The sequence below is a fragment of the Archocentrus centrarchus genome, unplaced genomic scaffold, assembly GCF_007364275.1.
Source record: "Archocentrus centrarchus isolate MPI-CPG fArcCen1 unplaced genomic scaffold, fArcCen1 scaffold_33_ctg1, whole genome shotgun sequence".
NCBI classification, from domain to species: domain Eukaryota; kingdom Metazoa; phylum Chordata; class Actinopteri; order Cichliformes; family Cichlidae; genus Archocentrus; species Archocentrus centrarchus.
In genome coordinates this window covers 3,796,722-3,809,839 of record NW_022060261.1, presented here as the reverse complement: position 1 = coordinate 3,809,839, position 13,118 = coordinate 3,796,722, and the positions used below count along the sequence as shown (strand labels likewise).

The following is a 13,118-nucleotide window of genomic DNA, read 5'->3' as shown; positions in this document are numbered from 1 at the left end:
TAAAAAGTTCACTCTAAGCTCGTTAGGTTTAAACTCGTGTTCGTTCTTGGAGAATATCAGCGTATTGTGGACGTTCCTACCAATCTCAGTGTTGGATCAGCACAACTGGATAGAATGAGTTTTTGCTGGTTGTAGTTCTTGTAGTTACAGACGCAGCAAAATAAAAATAAACTTTAGTATTTGTCCAACAGCCTGCAGTAGAATTCAGTTAAAACTACAAAGTAAAGTGAGTTAGAGTCCTTTATGAGTCAGTATCCATGCAGATGGCATGGTGCTGCTGAGTAACACTTCTCACAGGGAGACGGTCCTGGCTTCCAAACTCACACAGCTCCACGTGGAAATTCATTTAAATAAGTTATTTCACCTGATCCAGTTCAGCAGAGCTCAATGGGCTCTCTGTTTGCTCCTCACTGTGCAGTGAGCAGTTGCACTTTGACCTTTAACGTCTCTGCTCTGTGTTGTTTCCTCTTACAGAGCAGAAAGAACTCACAGCTGATCCTGGACAGAACGTCACTCTGCCGTGTACAGTTCCAAACAGAACCTTCTCTGTGCACTGGCAGAGAAGTTACCTGATTACGGAAAAGATCCTGGACTGCTGGGATGGAAAGTGTGTTGCTCCGTATATGCAGCATGAATCCTTTAAGAACCGGGTGGATCTGCAGGACAGACACATGAAGGCTGGAGACGCATCGTTGTTTCTGAGCAATGTGATGATCAATGACAGTGGACCGTACCAGGCTTATGTTTTAATGACAGAACCAATCTCATGGGAGCTCACTGTGGCATTGACCTGAGTGTTGCTCCTCCAGGTGAGTGAGCAGAGTTCAGTGTGTCTGTGATCAGAGGTGAAGCTGCTTCCTGGTTGTTGATGTTTGTTTCTAAAGATGTTGTTGATGAGACTTTGTAGAAAGCAGCTGGTCTGAGTGATGTGATCAGAGTGCAGTAGATAATGTCTGACAGCAGTTTGAAGAGGAAATGGATTCTGTTCTGTTCTTCACTCATCACCTACCTGACAGCTGACACCTCACACCTGTTTCTACCTGCAGGTCTAACAGGAGGAGTTGCTGGACTGATAATTGATGCATCTCATCAAGCTGTAGATGGTCTCCGCATTATTAGTGATTGGTTGTTTTGGTCAACTACATAAAATATAAAGAGCAAACAACTGAGCTAAGCTAATGCAGCCTGAAATCTCTCATCCCATCATCACCCTCAGCAAACAGCAGGTGTTGTATCCAGAGAGGAAAATGAGTGAATTCAACCAGAAATCAGTCACAAACTCATATCAAAATAAGATAAATGCTTTTAAAGCAGCTGAACAAGAGCTGCAAAACATAAAACACAGAAACAAACCAATATTCAGGTTATCAGAGACAGTTCAGTAGAGATCCCAGCAGAAACAGCTGGATGAAAGACTCTTAAAAATGATCGAGTGCAGCTTCGATGATCATCTGAAATTCCACTTTAAGTCTTCCCAAAACTGTGATGATTGTTATTAACGTCATACTTTCAGAATAAAGCACACACCTGCCCTACAGCCCACTGTTGTCTCCATTTCTGAGTTGTATGTGAAGCAGCAGCAGGAAACAGGTTAATACATAAATACGTAGCAGTGAAGGAGGAGCTTCAACCTGCTTCCTGATGGAAACATCTGGAAGCATCTGTGCCTCTGAGAGGATCCTCGTTTCACACAGATGCAGCAATCTAACAGCACTGGTTGGTAACTGTCTTCACTTTATTATTGTTTTATCATTAACACAACAGCAAAGCAGCAAATTAGTAAAAAGGAGGGAACATCATCACTGTCATGTGTACAGCAAACAGCTGATTTATCCTTTTACACACTGTAACAATTTAACGTCTCATTGAATCAGACACGGTCGGGGGGGGGGGGGGTGTCTCATGATGTCAGTCATATCTCAGGAGATGTGACTGCTACAATCATTAGTATAAAAAAGAAAAGGAAGCTGTGAGAAGGAGAACCAGATTTCAAACATCATCCACTAGAGTCCGAACAGCTGCTGGATGGAGAGACGTCAAAGTATCTGCAGAGGGAACAAGATCAGGTTGATCAGGGTCAGAGTGTCTCAGAGAGATCAGGGTGATCAGGGTCAGAGTGTCTCAGAGGGAATCAGAGTGTCTCAGAGGGATCAGGGTGATCAGGGTCAGAGTGTCTCAGAGGGAATCAGAGTGTCTCAGAGGGATCAGGGTGATCAGGGTCAGAGTGTCTCAGAGGGAATCAGAGTGTCTCAGAGGGATCAGGGTGATCAGGGTCAGAGTGTCTCAGAGGGAATCAGAGTGTCTCAGAGGGATCAGGGTGAGGAGAGCAGGTTTCATCTAGCACAACAACACAGCTATGCTCTTCTCCATCCCCAGAAACACACAGCAGTGTGACAGGATTTAAAGCATTACAGTGTTTAACAGTGATGCATCTGAGTCAGTGTGTGTGTGTGTGTGTGTGTGTGTGTGTGTTTGTGTGTGTGTTTAGCCTCTCAGTCTTTTGCCATCAACTTATTTCTTCACTGTTTTTATTTATTTTTACGTACTCCTGAGTTTAACACGCCCACAGAAAAAGGACAGTTTAATCTTTTTGCCAGCTAAACAGAGTCAACATCTTCTGTTCACAAGACTGTTGGATTCCAGCCCTGCTAGACCAGGTAAAAAGGAACAGTCTTGTGTTGATTCTGCTTTTGACATTCCTCTGAGAGCTTCACTTGTGAGCCGTGTGGATATTTAAAGGTCAAACGTCTCTGCTGTAATATAAAGTTTGATCAGTAGATGGCAGCAGATTAAAATCTTTTTTGGGTCTAAGCCTGACCCTAATACTAATATTAAATTCATCTTCAAAGTTTCTTCAGACTTTACTGGGAGATTCCTCAGATACCTGGATCTTCCATACTGCCCACACTTTACCTGCATGACCCCAAATCCCAAACCTGGAATCCACAGATCTGTTTTCATTCTGGGAAGATGATTTATTCTAGTGATGTCTGACTGTTTTAAACGCTCTGCTCTCTGTGAAGACGGGTGAAAACAGTGCTTTTTGGAAACAGGGACACTCACACATGTGCATTATGGTTGCCAGTCCTATTTCCACATTTGTGGCCTGGCAGTAGGAACCGCAGCGTTTTCAGCATCTTGCGTTTCCACATAAACAAAGATCGTTTTTGAAACGTTTCCATCTGAACGCGCGACTTTGCAAAAAGAAAAAAAAATAACAGTTTCCACTGGAAAGGTTCTCGTGTAAACGGGGTCTCTCTACAGTTCTTCCCTGTTGTGCTCCTTTGTTACTGACCACCTCTGCAACTACATCCACTTTAAATGTGAAGAACACAAAGTACAAATACTTCATTACCTCATTTATGCCTTGTTTGCAGTGCTGTACTCAGGGGCTAAAGTGCAGATACTGCAGTACTTCAGCCTCTAGAGTAATGTATCAGGTAATTTCAAATGCAATGTCTCTATCAGCTGAACAAATATCAGCAAACACAAACTGTTTGTGTGCAGTTTGTCACAGTGTGTCTGCGAGCTGAAGGTACAGCTGCTGTGTTTCCAGGGAGGGAAAAGAGGTTCGATTTGAAGGTAAGGACTGCTCAGGGACATCTGATAAACTGGAAGCTAAAAGCTTATGTGTAATGTCCTCATTTTTAAAATTAGATATTGGATGTGTGTGATGTGAAGTTATGACTTCATGTTGTGAAACGTCCTGCTAAACAAACTGCGCTAATGACTGATTAAAGGAACTGCTGCCCACGTCTGTTTAACGGCTCTTCAGGAAACACGGGTTCCTGATAGGAAGATGAAAGTTTGATAACTGTCGCAAGTCGTGAGCTTGAGTCAGGATGTGGTTTGGTTAGCTTAGCTTAGCACAATGGCTGGAAACAGACAGAGCAGCTAGCTCGGCTCTGTTCAAAGCTAAAGAGTACCTGGGCCTCCTTGATCTGGTGGTTGTTTATCCAATGCTGAAGTCTTCAGTTCTTAAAGCTGAGTAGACTCCAGCTGAATCAGTGTCTGCAGAATAAAACACATTTAAATTACTGCAGGTGCAACAATATTAAACTACAGTAATGGTAACATTTGATTACTTTCACTTCTGCAAATTTCTTAAGACATTGACAGTTTTTATAAACTGCAGCATCTTTCCACAGTTTTCTTTCTCTCCAGTGAAACTGAGCAGAAGTAAGTGGGGGTGTTTCTGAGAGAAGGTAAGGAGCATAACAACTTTTTTTAAAAGCAGACTGACGTACTTCACCACAGAGCACAAAAAAACATGTGCCCACCACATCAACACTATTATTAGCCACAGTGGAACCGCTTCAGACTAACAACAGGAAGTAGCAGCTGTTTTACACGCAGAACTCTTAAAAGTATTGATTGTATGAAAGGACAATTTGAAGAGTTAATGATCTTTGGTCTCTTTACCAGCCTCACACAGACTTGTGTGCGAACCAAACCCACATAGCATACAAATCTGTGCTGCACACGGGGCTCAGATACAGCACTGCTGCATGTTCTATAGGACAGGTGTGGCCCCGAAAACACAACACACCTGACACACCTGGTCCATATGAGCTGAACCTGTGGCTGAGGAGCTGTTAGTTAAGGCCCCCCAAAAAAAGCAAGCGAGCCATATTTGGGCTGCCAGTGACCTCTGCTGCCATCCTGGTTACTCTCTGCAGAGCTTTCCTTTCTGCTGCTGCCCGCAGAAAGTGGAGAAGCCCTTTCTGAGCCTTTTTGACCAGCATAGATATGTTGGCTGTCCAAGTCAGGTCATCTGATATTTGTGTCCCCAGGAACTTAAAGGAGGCGACCCTCTCTACACTTTCACCATTGATGCTACTTTTCCACCACCGAGGTGCTGGTGCTCGTGCCAGTGCTGGTGTCGGTTTCAATGAACCAGTGAAATGCTTAAGAATGGGCCTGAGTTTCTATGAACTGCTCCTTTACGTATGAGTGTGGGCGGGTCCTCGTCTGGACACGGAAGCCGAAGGACACAAACGTGATCCAGATTCTTTTGTCTACAGTAGCAGAGTCTGCGCAGTGTTTTATGTAGGCCAAAACTGCCTCTGTGCACTCTTGTAGCTCCAGATGATCAAATATGGCCCACTCTGTCCACTGGAAGCAGTCCTGTAGTTGTCTGAGCGCTCCCTCTGGCCAGATTTTTACAGTCTTTATTACTTGTTTGGTCTTTCTGAGGGGTGTGTACACAGGGAGCAGGAGGAGATGGTCGGACATGTCCAGGTGGGGGACGGGTACGGATTTATGTGCTTGCTTCAGGTTTGAGTATACAGTAGCTTATCTAATGTGCCACTGCCTCTGGTGGGAATTTGGGGAATATAGATTTGAGGCCGGTTTTATTAAAATCTCCTGCAACAATGAAGGCACTGCTTTGGCGAGCCTCATGCAGGAGCAGCAGAGCTATGCTAACATTAGCACCTGGTGGGATGGTAGGTAAAATGGTCTGCACACAACTGAAATGTCTTCAAGTCCGGGCAACAGTGAGTTTGGATAATGATACTGTTTGTGCACCAGTTATTCTGTGTGTATATGCACAGACAGCCCCCCCCCCCCACCTCTGCTCTTGCCAGAGTTAGCATTCCTGTCGTGGCGAGACAGGGTATGTCCCGTTAGCTGAACATCTGGTATGAGTGGATGCAGCCAGGATTCTGTAATGATAACTACACAGCAGTCCCTGATTGTTGGATTGAACTTCAATCCAGCTGTTTTATGCATGACTGCTCTTGCATTAATGAGAAGGATGATAGGAACTGATGGTTTGTGTGGATGTCTTGCTAGCCTAGTTTTTAGACGGTGCCTACGCCAACATCCGCTCCTCCTTAGTGCAAGAACAAGCCACGGAGAACCCGGTGGTCCTACTATTGTCTTTGGGATGTCGTGTTTTTGCTGGAACTCGCTCATAACTTTAGTTCAGCACTTGTTTCCAATGATCTGCAGTTCGTTGTAGGTGTATGTCCTACCCTCATTCACACATTTGCATTCATGCATAAACACACTCGACATTTAGAAGAAAAAGCACAACCAGAGAACTCTGAGCTGCTGCATCTATGTTCACCGACCAACCACAACATGTTGGGATGTCATGAAAACTCCCAAAATAATCATTTTTATAAAAATTTGTATTTTAGTAAAGACACTAAAACAAAATTTAAAATGTTGCAGTCACATAAATATAAAAATCAATGGTAAATTTAATAGAAGAAAAACATTCTTAATGTCATTATTATTATTAATGAATTGGTCTGTCTGCAGAAATATGTTTCCAAATGATTTCTACATGTTCCTTCCTCTTTTTAAAACAGGCAGCCCTCTGCTGAAACACCTGCAGCTCAAACAGGAAGCTGGACGACTGCAGAGCTGCTGGATTCCAGTAACCACAGACCACAAACACACAATCCAGCACACAGTCAACAACACTCAGTAAGCACAGTGTGAAACACACTTTTACATAAAGGAAATAGATTTGTAACAAAGTATAAAATTAAATGTTGGGATTTAAGGTTTTAATATCATCAAATCATAAAAATGTTTGTTTCACTGATACAATAATCCACATTTTTACACTTCTGATCATCCCTCACATGCTCCATAACATCCTCATAACCCATCATATCATCAAGGGCAACAACAGTCTACATGTACGAGCTCGAAATTTCACATGCACGAGTTTCACCGGTCGCTTGGCTGGAGGAGGACAAGCAATTTTCACCTCATCGCACAAGCTCCATAGGAAATGAATGGAGGGGGAGCGACGTCTCTGCCCGTGTATCGAGCCCCTTAGAGTGCTCCAAAGTCTGTCTGACTACTCAGCAGGTATCTCTGTAGCAACTCTAACAGATATTTGGGCAGCTATGTTACAGTCGCCACATAAATGAATACCAAAACCTTAATATAAAAGGACCTGTGTAGAACCACCACTCAGAGACGGTGTCCCAAGATACGATTTTAAAAGCCTTTTACTCCACACAGGTTGTACTTCTACTGCATATGTGTGAAATTGAGTGTTGCCTTTCGTCGTCACAACATTAAACACAGAGGTGGCAAAAGTACTGACATTCTGTACTTAAGTAGAAGTACAAGTACTTATGTTAAAAAATACTTTAGTAAAAGTCGAAGTACTGGTTCAACTTCTCTACTTCAGTAAAAGTAAAAAAGTACAGGGTCTGAAATGTACTCAAAGTAAGAAAGTAAAAGTAGTTCTTTGGAGGATGTTTCTACCTGCTATTTTTGTGTAAAACAAACCGAACCTCATTATATATTATTGTAATAATATAAAATAAGACATGAGAATACAAATGTTATTCCAATCTAAATTTTTATTCTAATGAATGCACTCAGCTTGAATCTGTTATGTAGGACACAAACTGTTAAAGGGAATTTAAACACAGCTCTATTCTCTGTGTCCTCCATAGTAGAGGGTGACTGTGCCTCCACCTAAACACCAACATGAGGATACTCAGGGGTTACAGTGGGATTCAGAAGGTGGAGGAACCCTAAGATCAGCTGTAGTGGCTCTGCATGGGGAGAAGAATCACAGCTTTCTATTGTGAGCTGCAGTAAATGATGTTGGTGTGCAGGCTGTGATCAGCTGACCTGCTGCTGCTGCTCTGAGGTTTACTGCTCTGTGTGGATGAACTGAACTCACAAAGATGTAACCCAGTATTTCACAGCTATCTGAGCTGATCTCCATCCCCTACACTGACAGCATACAGGCTGTAGAAATGTTGGATTCAGTGAATGAATCTCAGCATCAGCAGCTTTGATTCAAACTCATCTCTGCTGCACTGATGTAACCTGTAACTCTGACCATCAACACAGAGCTTTACTGTAAATACAGTACAACAAACTAACCTATTTATTAAACACTAAACTGCAGCATTTTCATAGAATCTTTGAATTACACAACGTCAGCATACTTCAGTTTGTTTTCCAGTCCTTACCTTTAACTCTAACCTCTCTTCTTCCTCTCCTGTCCTCTTTCTCCATCTCTGAGTGAACTTCTCTCTCTTTGCTCTCCCTGAAATACAGCAGCTCTTCTTTTAGCTAGCTGTGTAACAAACTGCACACACTTTGTGTGTTTGCTGATATTTGTTGAGCATTTAGAAACGTTGCATTTACCTGCCACACGTTACTCCCTTCATGCTCGCTCCTCTTCAGTAGCGCTAGCTAAGCTGTTTATGTGCCGCAGCGCAACTTACGGACTCGGTCCGGCCCGATTATAGCGCTATAAATGATACATTAATTATATGGGTTTGCGTATTTAATCCCTTTGTACGAGATAAGCCGGTGATGGAGGATACGCCAGTACGATTGTCTCTTATATATTATTATTCCTCCATTTAGGCTCAGATCGTTTGATGTTTGAAGGCGCACTGACCGGAAATGCAAACTTCTCTCTGACGTGTTAAAAAGTAACGAGTCTGTTTGAAAATGTAAGAAGTAGAAAGTACAGATACTTGTGTAAAAATGTAGGGAGTAAAAGTAAGAAGTAGTCAGAAAAATAAATACTTAAGTAAAGTACAGATACCTGAAAAATCTACTTAAGTACAGTAACGAAGTATTTGTACTTCGTTACTTCCCACCTCTGATTAAACAAACCAAATAAACCACAGTTTAAAAATGAACTAGCAACATAAACTGCAGTTCCTCTAATGTCCACTTGGGAGTCAATAGTGTGTCAGTCCTCACAAACTTCCATGATGAAACAACGGTCCCACAGCAAACTAAAATACAGTATCACTATAGCAACAAGGAGCTGAAACTGAGAACCCCAGAACACCCCATGAAGAAAACATTAAAGCACATCAATACCTCTCCTTCGTCTGATTGGCTGTTGTTGATGGCCTGATGTTTTGAAAGTACTGTAAATTACGTGAGTGATGATGTCATCATCTCCAGCTTCTTCTTGATCTGCTGAAATGAACAATAATAGAAATTAAACATCTAAACAGAGTAGATTGAAGAAAGTTGTTACTGTGATCATAATGAATGAACTTTATTCTACTAAACAAACTCAAAGATGAAACATCAGGAAGTCTGAGTCTCACCTTCAGGTTTCCTGTGAACACATCGTCTCACCAGCAGAACCAGTAACACCAGTAGAACCACAACACAGACTGATCCAACAGAGGAGATCACAGAGTGAACAGGAGGAGACAGTGATGGAGAAAGAGTGATGGAGGTGGAACCAACAGGAGAGGTGGATGTAGGTGGAGGTGTGGATGTAGGTGGAGGTGTGGTGGTGTGTCTCTCTAAAATAAAGCAAACACAGTCATTAAGTTCTGGTCACATTGTGAATGTTGAAACCTGCAGAAACACAGACAGGTGAGTGTGTCACCTGTGACAGTGATCCAGCTGGATGGAGACTCTCCATGACCGCTGATGTCACACTTGTAGAGGCCTTCATCAGACCTGGAAACATGCTGGATGGTCATGTGACCTGTAGGCTGCTTCCTGATGAGGGAGCCATCTTTATAGAAAGCAGCTGGGAGGTTGGAGGGAGTGGTCTTTGTTTGACAGAGCAGAGTGACGTCATCTCCCTCCATCACAGGGAGGACAGGACTCTGCAGGATCACTGATCCACCTCAACACAGAGACAAACTACAGCATTTCATCCATTTACACACAGCTTCATCAACACTAACTCCACACACTCAGCTTACCAGAGACTGTGAGCTTAACCATGTTACTGATGGCACCCTCTCTGGACTCACACCAGTAAACTCCACTGTCTGGTGGGTAAACAAGCATGTTACAGGTAGAAACATACCATCTTCCCCACCCATCTCCACACTGAGTCCTCTGTAGTTTGCTTGTGTTCCTCCTCAGAGTCCATCCAGCAGAGCTGTCGTCCTCCTCACAGCTCAGAGACACAAAGTCTCCTTTAAAGAACTGAGAGCTGCTGGGACTCACAGTCAGACGAGCTGTGAGGGTTACAATGAAACATGAAGCCAAACAGGTCATATTAGTGAGCATTTATCAGGTTGAAGCTGTGACAGAAGAAGGTTACTGACCTTGGTTTGTTGTGCAGCTCAGCAGTGAGATCAGAACTAAAGAGAAATGACACTCAGGTTGGTTTGAGGTGAACACAAAGAACAACTCCACACAAACAGCTGACAGACCCACAAACTCGTCTCTCTCTGATAGATCTGCTCATTTTAGACTTGATGCAGTGTCAATAAAGTTTGGAGAACAGGCTCACACAATTTTGACTCTTCGTGCTCCTCTACCTGAGTTTTTATCTGAAAAGCAGCACTTACAGCATTTTTTCAGCTTAAAATCAGTGAAACTTCTGTGATACTGATGTGGTCAGTAAGTATAAGAGGGGGGTGTTAGTCAGTTTCAGCTGCTTTGGTGTTCATGAAATTAACAACAGGTGCTCTACAGGGACAACAATGAGACACCCCCCCAAACAGGAATGGTTTTACAGGTGGAGGACACTCACATTTTTCCCTCCTCATCTTTTCTGACTGTTTTTCACTAGTTCTGCATTTGGCTAGGCTCAGAGTCACTGTTGGGAGCATGAGGCCATACCTGGACCCTACAGAGTCCGACTCCTCCAGTATGGCATCAATACGTGCCATTGGCAGAAGGTTTGCTGCGTCTCCCAGCACAGTCTCAGAGCATGGAGGAGATTCCAGGAGACAGGCAGTTACTGTAAGAGAGCTGGAGAAGGTCCTTAACCCTACAGCAGGACCTGGATCTGCTCCTTTGTGCAGGAGGAACAGGATGAGCACTGCAGAGCTACAGAATGACCTCCAGCAGTCACTGGTGTGAATGTCTCTGACCAAACACTCAGAAACAGACTTTGTGAGGGTGGACTGAGGGTCTGGTGTGCTCTATTTGGCCCTGTCCTCACTGCCCAGCACTGTAGAGCTTGATTAGCACTTGTCATAGAATACCAGATTTGGCAGGTCCACCACTGGAGCCCTGTGCTTTTCACAGATGAGAGCAGGTTCACCCTGAGCACATGTGACAGACATGAAAGGGTCTGCAGAAGCCGTGGAGTACGTTATGCTGCCTCTAACATCGTTCAGAATAACCGGTTTGGTGGTGGGTCAGTGATGGTCTGGGGAAGCATATCCATGGAGGGACACACAGACCTCTACAGACTAGGCAATGGCACCCTGACTGCCCTTAAATATCAGGATGAAATCCAACCATCTATTTTCTTCCACTCATCCAGGCCCGGGTTGTGGGGGTAGCAGCGTAAACAGAGAAGCCCAAACCTCCCTGTCCTCAGCTGATTCCTCCAGCTAATCCAGGGGGACCCCAAGGTGTTCCCAGGCCACCTGAGAGATATTATCTCTCCAGCGTGCCCTGTGTTTGCCCTGGGGCCTCCTCCTGCAGAGCAAGCCCAGAACACCTCACCCAAGAGGTGCCCAGGAGGCCTCCTAGTCAGATGCCTGAACCACCTCAACAGTCTCCTTTCAATGTGGAGGAGCAGCAGCTCTCCTCTGAGCCCTTCCCAAATGGGTGTGCTCTGCACCCTTATCGCACATTCCCTTCTCTCATCACTTGTGAACAAGACCCCAAGATATTTGAAGTCCTCCATCTGGGACACCAACTCATCCCTTAGCTGGCATGGGCGTTCCACCCTTTTCCGGCTGAGGACCATGGCCTCAGACTGAGAGGTGCTGATTCTTATGCCAGCCACTTCACACTCGGCTGCGAACTGTTGCACTGCGAGCTGGAGACCACCACTTGATGAAGCCAGCAGGACCACATCATCTGCAAAAAGCAGAGATGAGATTCTGAGGCCCCCAAGGCAGAAGCCTTCTGCCACATGGCTACACCTAGAAATTCTGTCCGTAAAAATTATGAACAGAATCGGTGACTACAGGCTACCCTGGTTCAACACCCACAGGAAACAAATCTGCTGACTCATTGTGGTTGTACAAAGACTGAATGGCCAACAATGGGCCAGACACCCCATACTCCCGCAGCACCTCCCAAAGGATACCCCGAAGGACGTGGTCGAATGCCTTCTCCAAGTCCACAAAACACATACAAAGTGGTTGGGCAAACTTCCACGCACACTCAAATATCCTCAAGAGGATAAAGAGCTGGTCCAGCGTTCCATGACCAGGACAATAACCGCATTGTTCCTCTTGAATCCAAGGTTCAACTAATGGATGGACCCTCCCTTTCAGCACCCAGGCATAGACCTTACCGAGGAGGCTGAGGAGTGTGATCCCCAATAGTTGGCGCACACCTTCCAGTCTCCCTTCTTAAAGATGGGGACCACCACCCCGGTCTGCATCAACCAAGACAGTCCTACAACATCCAGAGTCTTCAGGAACTAAGTGCGAATCTCATCCACCCCAGGCCCCCTGCCACCAAGGAGTTGTTTAACCACCTCAGTGACCCCACCCCCAGTGATGGGCGAGTCTTCCCCCTCATCCCCAGACTCTGCTTCCACTACAGAAGGCATGTCAGTGGGATTAAGGGGGTCCTCAAAGTATTCTTTTCACCACCTGACTATAGCCTCAGTTGAAGACAGCAGAACCCCATCCATACTATAGACCGTGTATAAACCTTCACTGGCCTGAAGGTGCAGGGAAGCAAACCTCTCGTCTACCAGTGAAAACGCCAATGTACAGGCAGCAAGAATACCCACTCCAGCTCACCTCCTCTCACCGAGGGCAACTCCAGTCTGGAACAGTGTCCATCCTCTCCAGGAGACTGATTCCAGAGCCTAGGCCATGTGTTGAGGTGTGCCCGACTATATCTCGCTGGTATCTCTCAACCTCACTCAGGCTCCTTCCCCACAAAAGAGTTGACATTCCATGTCCCAGTAGCCAGTCTCAATAGCCGACAATTGGTCTGCCAGGGCCTCCACACGTGGCCACCACCAAGCAACCATTGCACCTGACCCCTACAACACCTCCTATGGGTGGTGGGCATACTGGAGGGCAGGCCCATGTCTCCTCTTTGGCATGATGGGCTAATGCCTGGCCACAAGAAGCACTCCTTTGACCTCCCTCCTCAGGCCTGGCTCCAGGGTGGGGCCTTGGTAACTCTATCCTGAGCAGGGCAAACAGTTCCCTTGGTCTCTTCCATAGGAGTCTTTGGATTTCAGGATGACATCCTTGGACCCT

The 13,118-nt window shown here is 45.0% G+C and overlaps 1 protein-coding gene across 1 annotated transcript in view; it reads right to left on the bottom strand.

Moving 5' to 3' along the window:
• LOC115776549 (low affinity immunoglobulin gamma Fc region receptor III-like) overlaps window positions 1–13,118 on the bottom strand; it is a 40,946-nt gene that overhangs the window by 26,667 nt on the left and 1,161 nt on the right. Inside the window, exons 2-3 of the mRNA XM_030724264.1 lie at window positions 10,032–10,067; window positions 9,784–9,941 (exon numbers count right to left, since the gene is read on the bottom strand). Coding sequence (XP_030580124.1) covers window positions 9,784–9,941; window positions 10,032–10,067 — 194 coding nt within the window. The remainder of the gene's footprint in view (window positions 1–9,783; window positions 9,942–10,031; window positions 10,068–13,118) is intronic.